The sequence below is a fragment of the Miscanthus floridulus genome, chromosome 18, assembly GCF_019320115.1.
Source record: "Miscanthus floridulus cultivar M001 chromosome 18, ASM1932011v1, whole genome shotgun sequence".
Lineage (NCBI taxonomy): Eukaryota > Viridiplantae > Streptophyta > Magnoliopsida > Poales > Poaceae > Miscanthus > Miscanthus floridulus.
This window is the reverse complement of record NC_089597.1, coordinates 61,711,941-61,724,423: the sequence shown is the minus strand read 5'-3', so window position 1 is coordinate 61,724,423 and position 12,483 is coordinate 61,711,941. Positions and strand designations below refer to the sequence as shown.

The 12,483-nt window shown below is 53.1% G+C and overlaps 1 protein-coding gene across 1 annotated transcript; it reads left to right on the top strand.

Moving 5' to 3' along the window:
* Positions 1-10,701: 10,701 nt before the first annotated feature.
* On the top strand, positions 10,702-12,178 carry LOC136523942 (aspartyl protease family protein At5g10770-like). The gene is made up of 2 exons (XM_066517453.1): positions 10,702-10,744; positions 11,169-12,178. The coding sequence occupies exons 1-2, from the start codon at positions 10,702-10,704 to the stop codon at positions 12,176-12,178; spliced, it is 1,053 nt and encodes a 350-aa protein (XP_066373550.1).
* Positions 12,179-12,483: the final 305 nt, after the last annotated feature.

The following is a 12,483-nucleotide window of genomic DNA, read 5'->3' as shown; positions in this document are numbered from 1 at the left end:
CAGACATGGGGGATTACAAGGGATGGACAGGGCTATCACCACCTGCCGCCTACCCCTCAACCATAGGATACGAGGCAAACAAAGGTAGCCTCTAGCCTATACACCACATCTATGCTATCGACTACTACTCTAGCGTTGTATAGGGTGATTCGTCTTTATCGGGAGCCCTCTACTAGAGTATTCGCCACAGGGACGGACGACGAACCCGCAAACAAGTAAGAGTAAAGTTCAACTGATCAAAAGACTTTATACCATAAGAATCATGAACACTCACTTAGCAGATGAATCCGTTGAGGTGTAGATGTTTATCGAGCTACAAGCGGGCATATACCAACAAGTCCGACACTTCCCCGGACTCTCCCTCACATCTCTCCCAACCACACAATTCTAGATAGCTATGGCCTAAGCCTTGGAGTGTTGCTCTTGCTTCTTGCTCTCTTCCATAAGGTGTTGTTGTCAAATGAGGAGGAGGGAGCCTCCTTTTATAGGTGGAAAGGAGAGGGTGATTTGAAAATGCTTCATCCCCTCATGGAAGGCACCAAACCACCTATTTGCGCATTTAAGTTACCGCCTTCACCCATGCAACCATCAATGGAGAGGCGACATGAGGCGGCCCACCAAAGATGGGCCCGAGGGGCCCCAGTGGTGGTGCGAGCGCACCAGGGGTGCAGCCGCACCCCAACTGGGCCCAAATGGCCCCATCTTCGGTGGGATACTTCCTTTGGGCCTCTAGGTGGGCCCTATAAAGTTTTACGCTATTTGGAGCATGTTTGCTTTGGGATTTGGGCCTTTTTCTCCATGTGACAGGGCCCTGATTTTCATGGTAAGTGGGCCTTCTCCCTCTGGGCTCATGTCGGGTGATGTTACGCCTTGTCCAATTGCGTATTTTGGCCCTTTTTCCTTGTTATTCCGACATGTCCTCCTGTAAGTGGTAAAACACCAAAATTCATGGAAATCGTTAGTTCTAAAGCCCTATGTCTAAGTTTGGTGCATGTATGCTAGGATTTTATGCAAGTGTTGGTGGTTAATTATGTGAGGTAAGCACCGCCAACACTTGCTAGGTAGAGAGAGAGAGTGAGAGAGTTGCAAATGAATTAGTGGGTGAGAGGGGGAGCTGTTTCTACTGAGGTATAGTCCAATTTTATGCTAACGTGTGGGTCCAATAGGTAAGGGTGGAGAATAGCTCATTGTCCACTCACTGCCTCTGTTCTGGGTGGTTGAACGGTCCGCAAGGCCTGGTGGACGCTCCTTCAGCTCTCTGTCTTGGTGGGTTTTGAGTAACAAGCTGGGGTTCTTGGCATTATGGCCAAACCTTCTCATCCAAGGGATGATGATTCGCTGTCCACTGAGAAGATGAATGACCTTTGCTTGACACATTTCGGATCACACTCTCTGGATGTTGAATTCCGGTTAACTAGCGTTGACTCCAAGTTGACTTTGGTTGTATCGAGTTGAATTAAGAGTGTTGATGACGTTGCTTGAAGTTGTAGAATTAGAACATTGCTCTCATACAAAGCACCAGGGATCTTCATAGAGAAACGAACAATCGGTCTCTGGGTTTTGATAAAAAATCCACAGTTGTGTGGTCAAGGGTTCCAATTGGAACGACTTTGGGTCGTGACACTGGCCCTCAAGAAAACTAATTTACTTGACGGTTACAATATTTTCTTGTCCGTTTGGCAAATTAAGTATGGTCCTAGTTTCCTTGGTGGCCAGCCTACAAGGAAATCATCCTTGTGTGCCAAAACCGCCGAGGAACTCAATTTCCCTTATCTTTTATCCTTGACGGATATTGCATCATGGTTTGTGGCCAAGGATCTTTATTTGGCGGTTTACGCATTTTCCTTTCCTTGGCAGTTTCGGGCACTGAAGGTAATTTAGGATTGTGGTAGTGTGAAGAGGCTCCTAGAGGTATTCTCGATTCACTGATGGAGACTTGAGTCTTGGTAGCTCAAGCAAGTATAACCGAGACTTGGTGAATCTTTTTTGCTCCAAGATGGATTAGGTGTAGTGGCAGCTACTCGAGACCACAGGAAAAAAGATCTTGTTGTCTCTCATTCATCTTCTCATTCTTGCATTTCCATTCTTGCTAAGCTTAGTGCTTTGCCTTTTTTTGGTGCAAGTTTCTTTATTTGACAACTAGGATATGCCATGCCATACCACTACTGGAGGCCGCGGCTTTGCCGAGTGTTTTTACACTCGGCAAAGAGCCCTTTGCACTCGGCAAAGGCTTTGCCGAGTGTAGCACACGGCAAAGTCCGCTCGGCAAATTTTTTCTCGACAAAGGGTCTTTGCCGAGTGCTTTTTATCCGGGCACTCGGCAAAATAAAAAAAATTTTGCCGAGTGCTTGGGGCGGCACTCGGCAAAATATTTTCGGCCGTTGCGGCGCCGGCCATTAACGGTTATTTTGTCGAGTGCCCGACCCCGCACTCGACAATTTTTTTTAAAAAAAATTACTTTGCCGAGTGCCCCAGCCCAGGCACTCGGCAAAGTTTTTTTTATTTTTTTAAAAAAAGTACTTTGCCGAGTGCCCCTGCCCAGTCACTCGGCAAAGTTTTTTTTAAAAAAAATTACTTTGGCCAGTGCCCCTGCCCAGGCACTCGGCAAAGTTTTTTTTTATTTTTTTTAAATAATTTCTTTGCCGAGTGCCCCTGTTTAGGCACTCGGCAAAGAATTTCTGAATTTTTTTTTTAAAAAATACTTTGCCGAGTGCCACGGCAAGGCACTCGGTAAAGAAATTATATATTTTTTTTTGAAAAATCTTTGCCGAGTGCTTTGCCCATGGCACTTGGCAAAGACCCCGAGAATTGTAAACTTTTTTTTTACATTCCATTGTAACAGACAATATATATATATATATATATATATATATATATATATATATATATATATATATATATATACATCAATCATCACATCTATATCACCAACATGCATTATATATCACAAGCACACGCATATTTAATAAATCCATCACAAATGCACCAAAGTTCAACATCACAAGTTTATTATTACAAGTTCAACATCACAAAGTTCAACATCCCTACTGTGGCGACGAAGATTGCAGGTGTGGCCCCCCGGACTGCGGTGAAGGACCGGACTGCGATCAGCCGTCGGTGACACGGTAGCGGGATTGTTTGAACCCGTCGATGGAGGCTGCACAAAAGAGAAGAGATTGCATGTGTTAGACTCAAAATTGAAAATTTCGACAGCACCTCCCCTGCACGGGGAGGTTTCCAACCTGCAAGAAACAACGGCACGAAGGCCGACAATCACAATGGCATAAAGGCCGACAATCCCAACGGCATGAAGGCCAAAAATCACAACGGCACGAAGGCTGACAATCCCAATGGCACGAACGCATTAAACTTTCATACTCACAGGAGTGAAGTGTCGAACCGGAGCTAGAGCTGGCAATTGCACTTGGACACCCGATGCTTACCCGATGGTTTGCATGATCTGATACATGTCCGCCATCTGCTTCTTCGTGGCCTCCAGCTCTACGGTCAGGTGCGCTTGCGTCTCCCTTGTCTTTGCCAGCTCGGCCCGCAGTGTTTCAATCACATATTTTAGTATTGCAAATCTGATCAATGTGTGTAACGTTCAATGTATGACGAGTGAAACCGGAATTACCTGAAGTTCATCGACCCGCGACAGTGTTGGAGTAGGCCGTGCACGTATGGGAAGGCTTCTGGCCATGCTCCGTGCCCTCACATCGGAGAGAGAGGGTGCAGAGCTCGAGGAGTCGGCGCTGTCTACAATCCACAAACGCCCGTGCTTCCTGCCTTGCCCCAGCCTCACGATCACCTCTGTCTCAAGGGGCTCAGTGCTCAGATTGTGATCTGAGCCACGGAGCACCCTAACCGCCTCCGCGTAGTCTCTGACCTTAGCGTGGATGCTCGGGTCAGAGTAAGCCTGGGCAGTGGCATCCGGGTTGAAGATGACACCGGATTTCACCAGGCCCATGTGGGACACAGCCCATGCCCCAAACTCCGACACCGGCACGTCTAGGTGTGCCACCTCCTGCGAGAAACACGGCAAGATGATTAGAAATCAGGCAAAATTGAGCGTTAGAATAGATAAATGACATCTCGTACAAGTGCCCGCTTGAATGCGGGGAGGTTGCGGCTACCTTAGTGGTGAGTTGGACTGGTCCTCAGTGCCCGCTTCTGCTTGCCTTGCTCGTGCTTTGCGATGTACGCTGGGTCAAGGTACCTGTCCATGATCCTCGACCATGCCGATCTATGCGACATGCACCACGAGGCCAGCACCTACACATCATAAAGTGTTTGACATATAAGAAGATCAATTCTGGACCTACTAAATCTCAAAATGAATCAATATTATTCACCTACCAGAAGGTACTGCTCCTTTGTCAGCGCCACCTTTCTTGCGCCGGTTTTGTTGAGGGGCTCTTTCTTGATGGACCTGTAGTAGTCGACGTGGGCCTAGAGTCACGCCTCGTGAATCATGTCGCCGATGTACTTCTTACAGGCTCTGTGTGCCGTCTGATCCGCCAGGGTCTCTCGACCTTCTTCGGCCTTGAAGTACCTCTGCATACAAACACAACTTCCTTGCATATTGGGCATGGGAACTTCCCCTAAACACACCAGCGCACATTAACCCGTATGCCAGGAAGTCGTGCAGGGAGTAGTGGTACCAGACGTGCATTTTGAAGCTAGTCTTCGTAGCTCGGTCGTATGTCCACACCCCTTTGACCCAAGCATCGATTAACTCATCTATCACAGGCTCCATGAAGACACCCATATTACTCCCCGGGTGTCCAGGGATTATCAACGACAGGAACACGGTATGCCATTGAAAGGAGACGCCGGGGGGGAGATTCAGGGGGATGATGAACATGGGCCAACATGTGTATGGTGTAGCCATCATGCCATATGGATTGAACCCATCTATTGCCAACGCAACACGTACATTACGAGCCTCCTCTGCTTTGAGAGGATGCCACGAATTGAAGTACTTCCATGCATCAGCATCGGATGGATGTACCATCTTCTCAGGATTGTACCGTGTGTTGTTTTTGTGCCATGTCATCTGTTTCGCGGATTCCTCGGTCATGAATAGTTGTTGGAGCCTCGGCAGGAATGGAAGGTGTTGTAGGACTCTCATGGGGATCTTAAGCTGCCTCTTCTAGCCATCGCCTGAGTCTACCTCCACGTACCTAGAGGATTTACACTTCGGGCAGTACTTTGCATCCGCGTGTTCTTTCCTAAATAGGACGCACCCCTTTGGACACACATGTATCTTGTCATACGACATCTTAAGTGCAAGAAGGAGCTTCTCTGACTCGTACAAGTTCTTCGGCATAATGTGTGTCTTCGGTAGTATATCGCTCCACACGGCCACCATCTTGTCGAAGCCTTCTCGACTTAGGTTTAGCTCGGCCTTCAACCCCATTACACGACCAATGGCATCTAGCTGAGAAACATTAGTATGATCGTGAAGGGGTCTCTGTGTCGAGTCCAACATCAGGTAGAAGGCATCTGCGGCAGCCTCCATCTCCTCCTTGTCACGTCCTTCAACGAACTGAGCTTGGTGAGTGTCATCCAGCATGTCTGCTACCCCGGCATCATCATCGAAAGCCTCGAGCTGTGGTCTCACCACCTCCTCCCTAATATGATCGGCTTCACCATGGTGGATCCACCAGTGGTAGCCCGGAGTAAATCCAAACTTCACAATATGTTTACCCATGGTTAACCTATCTTTCCTTCTTCTGTTGTCACAACCGCTGCATGGACAAACCACTAGAGAATGGCCTCGAGCACTCTCACCAAATGCATGCTATAAGAATTCTTCGACCTTAACTATAAACAGCAAGTCGTAATCGTGCTCGTCTCTCTGGAGCGTGTACATGCACTCACGGTCCTCCATCCTTTAACAGACGTATCAGCACATATGAGTCACCATCAATTGCATCTACGCGGTGTCCCTACTCTCTAATAGGTGAGGATAGGTCCTAATCCCACCCATAGATCCGTAGATGAGGTTAGTTTCCATGATCCGCTCCTATCCGAGATGGAATTTCGGCAGCACCTCCCCGCTGTTCTCTCTATACATGTCCTGCAAGGGAGAGTGTGTATTCGGAGAACAATAGGGGGGTGATGCCGAAACACCGTCTCGGACTGGAGTGGACCATGGAAACTAACCCATCTACGCATCTGCGGGCTGTCTAAAAAATGTGGACAATCCGAAACAGAAACGCTCGCAGATATGCAAAGACCTGCATAACTCCGACCGTATCTCTTTCGAACGAGAGACGCCTAAATGGGATCAGTGACCTAAGAGCATGATACGGATAGAGCGGTTATACCTTGGGTGCCGGTGAGGTCAGGCTAGCGGGGCTGTGGCGAGTCGGTGCAGTGGCGCCGCGACGCGGTGCAGGCAGACCCGCAACGCTGACGAAGACAATCGGGGTCACCGAGGTCCCTCCACCGGGGCCTCCTGCTGCATAAAAAGGCAATACATTAGTGACAATTGAAAATTTTGGCAGAACCTCCCCTGCACAGGGAGGTTTCAAAAACCTACAAAAAAGATCGGCACGAAGGCCAACATCCACAAACAACGGCTCAATGACCGAAAACCACATACAACAACTATTACTACTAACAAGGGCTCGATGGCCGACATCCATTGCATGATTTGAATAGAAAGGGAAGGGTGAACCTAGTATGCTCGTCGAAGGTGGGCGGAGTCGAGAGCGGGGCTCCGAGGGCACGGCACCGCCGCTAACGAGGCGTGGGCAGCGGCCGGGGCTCCTCCTCCCTTCTCCTCTCCACCTCCCTTCTCCTTCTTCCTCCTCCCTTCTCCTCTCCTCCCTCCCTTCTTCCTTCTTCCTCCTCCCTTCTCCCTTCTTCCTTCTCTTCTCTTCCTCCTCTTCTCCCCTTCCCTTCTCTTCCTCCTCCCCTGCTCCTCCTACCTCCCCTGCTCCTATGGGCGGCGTGGCCAGGGAAGGGACGGCCGGGACACGACCGCCGCTGCTGGAAATGGCCGGTCGGCACCAGCCAGCCACCTCTGGGTGGCCGAGGCGAGGGGGGCCGGGCCACGGGGAGCTACTGGGGCAGGGCGCGGCCGACGGCTGGGGGTGGGGCGCGGCCGGCGACGGGGGTGGGCACGGCGGGCGCGGTCGACGATGGGCGCGGTCGCGGGCGAGGCCTGCGGAGGGCGCGGGCGCGGCTGGCGGCGGGCGTGGGTGCACGCGGGCGCAAGGGCGGGGCTCGCCGGTGAGGGCACGGCAGCGGCGGGGGTGGGCGCGGCGGCGGCTGGGGTGGGCGCGGGGGAGCGGGCGGGTGGCTAGGGGCGTGACTTAGGGTTGGGCCATGCGGGGGTTGGGCCGGTGGGCTTTTAGTGCCCAGTTTTTTTTTTATTTCAACTTTGCCGAGTGCCCCCTAGGCCGGCACTCGGCAAAGCCCACTTTGCCGAGTGCCCCCCATGGCACTCGGCAAAATAATTTTTTTTGGGCCCAAATTTTTTTGGGGGGCCTTGTGACAGTATTTCAAACTCTATTTTAAAATTTGGGGCAATTTTGACTTTTTTGATATATTTCATTAGTTTATTTCGTTTCGTCGAATTTTTCGGGATATTTCAAATTTGAACTACAGGTACATGGAATAATGGACTTTGGTCATCCAAAAATTGATACTCATGATATTTAGGGTATGTTTAGGCCGTATCTAGGAACTCACATGAAATCTCGAGCATCTCGTTGACGTAACATGTCGAGGTACTTGCCGGAAATGTGATTTTAAATTATATAAAATACAAACGAAGTCTGAAAATCATGAAACCTGTCGAGGCGTCGTGTTAACGCATGTGGAGGCTGTGGTAAAAATTTGAGAATGTTTCGAGAAAGTTGTAGGAATTTGAAATACAATAGAGACCGTTCCCGGCCCGACGGTTACCTGAAAGGGACTACATTTTGACTATGACAACCTTGGGATCCATTGGGATCAACCTAGACTACAATCTAGCTAAAGTACCAGACCGCGCTGCTCCACCAGCCATCGCCCTGGATGCCGGGAACAGCGTATCAAGCGCCTCAATGTTTGCTTCCGATAGGGTGCCCTGGAAGTACAAATCGTACGAACGCTTGGCTGCAGAGGCAATTGGTGCTGAAGGTGCTAGGATCTCCATCTTCTTCATGAGCAGAACTTTGCCACGTTTGGACGTCGGAATGTGGTCCATCTAGTGAGCAGCAATCCGTCTGCTCCTAATGGGTAGAGTAGTCCGCTTTTGTGCTGGCTTCTGCTTAGGCGGGGAGCTGATGAGAGGTGGCTGTCTCATTACCTGGACCTCCTCAACGAACCTGGTCAGTCGCTTGGCGGCCTCCCTCGATGTGGGCGTGCCCTTAGCGGTCAGCTCGTCGGTTGCCTGAACGACGCCCGTTGCCGTGCCATCGGCTACCTCAGCTTGCGGTCCGGCATCCATGCACTAGGCCGAAAGCATAGCCGTGTTGTGTGCTTTCGATGATGAGGACGGTGGGACCTCCATCCCCTCTTGGTTGCTAGATGCACCGGCATGATTAGCCTGTCCCGCCGTGGTTGGCGCTGCATCACTGGTCGCCTCATGCCTCCGAGATGGACGACTGTCCTTGTCGTTGCCTGGGACACCAGAGGGAGGGGCTGTTGCGCCGCGGGGACCGCTGAGCAGCCCTACCTCTAGAACCATCTGATCTGAGGCTGGCTGCCCTCCATCGATCGCCTCGCCAAGGGAGGTTGGGTCTTGCTCAAATCTGGGTGGTACCCAGCAGTCTGCGAACATAGGTAGCTTTGTTCCAGGATGCTCCGTTGCGCCACGATGACCGCTAAGCAGCCCTGCCTCAAGGACCATCGGATCCGAGGCCGGCTGTCTTCCCACGATCAACTCGAATGGAGAGGATAGATCTTGTTCAAAATGGAGCAGGGCCCAACAGTCGATGATTTCAGACTATTTCACCGGCTCAACATCTTGGACAAGCATCGCGGTGCTCACCTCCGCCTTGCCGGCCTCGCCGTGACTGCGTCCCTAGGCGCCTTGGGTGCGCTACCCGGACCCCCTGCGGGAGTGATGCCAGTTTGGGATGGCCTCATGGACAGAACGAAGGCGTTCTCCAGCGCTGGGGCCAGCCTGGTTGTGGCCCAGCGAGCGCTGTCGCTTGCAGTCTCTAGCAATGTGTTGAAACCCTCGGCATCGCAGGCATCACAGAGGCAAGCGGCACGTGGCGATGCGGTGAGAGTAAGACAAGCAGTTTAGGCACCTGTCTCGCAACGCTTCTGCGATGCGCCTCCGGCGAGGTGGCTTGAAGGTGGCGGCTTGCTTAGCAGGCGTCATTTCTGCCAGCCTATGCAGGACCTCCCGCCACCCTTCCTTGTCAGGCAGTGAGATGCGCCTCCTCCTCCGCAGTGGAGCACACGGGCCCAATCTTTGGCGGACAGGGACGCGCTCCGCAGGGCCCTGGTTGGCCTCACCGCGAGGTCCCAGCCGTCGGTGAACAGGGATGTGGTCTCCCCCGGTGGGTGCGCGATGCGGCCTCCTCCTACGCCTGCGTCGCCTGCGGCCTTGACAATGCCTACCGTCGACCTCGCGTGCTATCTCTACTGGCTGCTCGTCGACCACTCGGGTGGGCGACAGGGCACTAGACCATGCCGGCCTAGGGGTTTCCCGAGCGAGAGAGCTCCTACGGACAACATCGGCGAAGGAGGCCTGAGTAGCGATGGGTGGGGAGATGTCAGATTCCAAGTCGGAGGAGATAGAGTCCTCGAACCAGCGCATGGCCTTCGGGCATCCGAGGGCACCGCTGGGGAAGAAGGGCTTCGCGAGCGGGGAGAGGTGAGAGACCGGCATGGACGGCGCAGGCCCCGCGGATGGAGGCGATGGCCGCTCGGCCTCCCCATGAGACCCGCCGTCAGTTTCGCCAGCGGCGCTGCATCTGGGCTCCTCGCTGGACAGGGTGATGCTGGGCCGGATGGCCCCCCTGCAGCAGCGGTGTCGACGGTGCCACGACCAGCAGCGCTAGACCCGGGTCGCCATGGACGCCGCGGGAGGGGGCGGCGATGAGATGAGGCTCCGATGGCCCTAGGGAGCGGGTGTCCGACTCGGACGGCGGCGTCACGGCTCCTGCTCCTGCAACCGTGGGAGGCAGGGGCTGAGGTGGTGGAGGGAGAAGTTGGCGTGGGGGGAGCAGGGAAGGGATGGGAGGGGTTGGGAGCCGCCGGCGCCGTGCTGGAGATCGGCTGTGGGAGGGGGCGACGACGCATCTGGGGCAGGCCAGGGCTGTGGAGGTGATGGGAGTTGCAGGCGTTGAGATTGCAAGGAGGGCAAGGGAGGGGAAGGGGACCGCTGTCGGCGGGCTGCAGACCGGCGCCGACAGCGGTGGGCTGCGGGGCGCGGCCTCCAGGAGATGCGCTGCCTAGGGTTAGCTTTTCCCCCTGCTCACATCTCAGTGGTGAACGGAAAGACATGCCATCGGTGAACGAAATATTGCACGCCGACAGGCTCCGCCACCAGTCCCTCTACGAGACGGGCGCCCGCACCATGAATGCGGCTGCCGCATCGACTTCAGACTCGATTCCCATTGCTCGCAACGACGACACGCTGGCGCAACCGTTCTCCAGAACCTTGTTCTACATCGTCGTCGGCTACGGCACGCCGGCACAGCAGTTCTCCGTGGCCTTCGATACCGCCGCGGGCTTTTCATTCCTCTGATGCAAACCGTGCAAGCAGTGGCGGACCCAGTGGGTAGTCCAGGTAGGCCCATGACTACCCATAAATTTGGCCCAAAATTCTATTACTACTCTTCAGAAACCGGCCCACGGTCACTCTCGTCTCAGCCCAGGCCGAAGACACAGGGATCGAACCGGGGACCTCCTATCTCGGGCTGCAGCGCGCTTACTAGTCCAACTACAAAAGTTTGTTGGATAGGTGATACCCGCAACCCTATTTAATAAGAAAAAACAGGGAAAAATACCCTTTAATTAATTACTCCTTGGTATGCTAAATCATATCCTAAATGACTTCCTTTACCAGTATGGAGGGAGTATTTATGTAAGTTTCGAACCTTTTAAATGTATTATCATAATTTGATTAATTTATAGCTATGTTTGCGAACTTTTTGTTTGGATTTTATAGTATTACACATGAAATTTTTTTACTAAGACTACCCTGGTCTTAGATCCTGGGTCTGCCACTGCATGCAAGGCAGGGGATAGCCCATGCAACCTGGCGTTTGACCCGTCCCTCTCGTCGTCCTTCGCCCCTACACCCTGCGGCTCACCGGAGTGGGCGGCGGGGTCTTGCTCTAGCTCTACACAGACGTGCCCTCTAAGGATCGGCGGCAAAGTTACGGAGGCTAACGACACCTTCGTCAAGGACACGCTCATGCTCACGCTCTCGCCGTCGGCTGCGGTGGAGGGCTTCACGTTCGGGTGCACGCAGTTCGTCGACCCTGGCCTCTTCTTCAGGGCGGCTGGGATGATCGACCTCAGCAGGAACAACCGCTCGCTGGCGTCTCGAGTAGTGTCGTCATCTTCTCCACCCAGCAACGGCGGCGACACCACCATCGCCTTCTCTTACTGTCTTCCGTCGAACCTGAGCTCTCACGGCTTCCTCTCCGTCGGTCCCTCTGGTTCCATGTACTCCAGCCGGCAGGACGTGCAGTACGCGCCACTGGTCGACAACACGGTCATGCCGACCTTCTACTTCGTCGAGCTCGTCGGGATAAAGGTCGGCGGTGTAGACCTCCAGATCCCTCCGGACGCGCCGATCAACAACTTCACCATGCTTGACACGGCGTCAACGTTCAGCTACTTCGTCCCGTCCGTGTACACCGTGCTCCGCGATGAGTTCCGTCGGCAGATGGCCAAGTATCCCACGGCGCCGCCGTTCGACGGCCTGGACACGTGCTACAACTTCACGGGGCTGGACCAGCTGAACGTGACCGTCTTCTTGCCGATCATCAGGTTCGAGATCGCCGGCGGGTCGAGCCTGGAGCTCGTGCTTGACCAGATGATGTACTTCACCAACCCCGCGAACCGCTTCTCCGTCGCGTGCCGCGCGTTCGGGAAGACAAATCCAGGGAACACGGTCCCTGTCTCTGTCATCGGCAGCCTAGCGCAGCAGTCGGCAGAGATGATTTATGATTTGCAGGGAGGAAAGCTTGGGTTCGCCCAAGGAGTCTGCTAGGTATTGGCGGCTGGCGGCGAACGGCGCATGCTTCTCTGAGCTTCTCTGCCGTTCTCAACGGGAGAGCTTTGAAGTTTCCTTATCCTTCTGTACATACACTTCTCTGCATGCTGAAATAAAGCGAGCTTAACCATAGTCTTGTACACTACAGGTTTGGCTCAGCCAGTTCCCAACTTTCCGCCCTCCATCCTGTAATACTATATATGTTATTATAATTAATTAAAAGAGAACTAGATTTATCATGGAGCGCACATATTAAAGTACGGTGATTTTCTTTATGGTCCTTCGTCACTTGCTATCACTCA

Excerpts from the sequence above, each read along its gene's own strand:
- LOC136523942 (XM_066517453.1), top strand. The coding sequence starts at position 10,702 with ATGCAAACCGTGCAAGCAGTGGCGGACCCAGTGGGTAGTCCAG. Across the intron at positions 10,745-11,168 it reads GGACCCAGTGGGTAGTCCAG|ATCCTGGGTCTGCCACTGCA; the intron begins GTAGGCCCATGA and ends CCCTGGTCTTAG.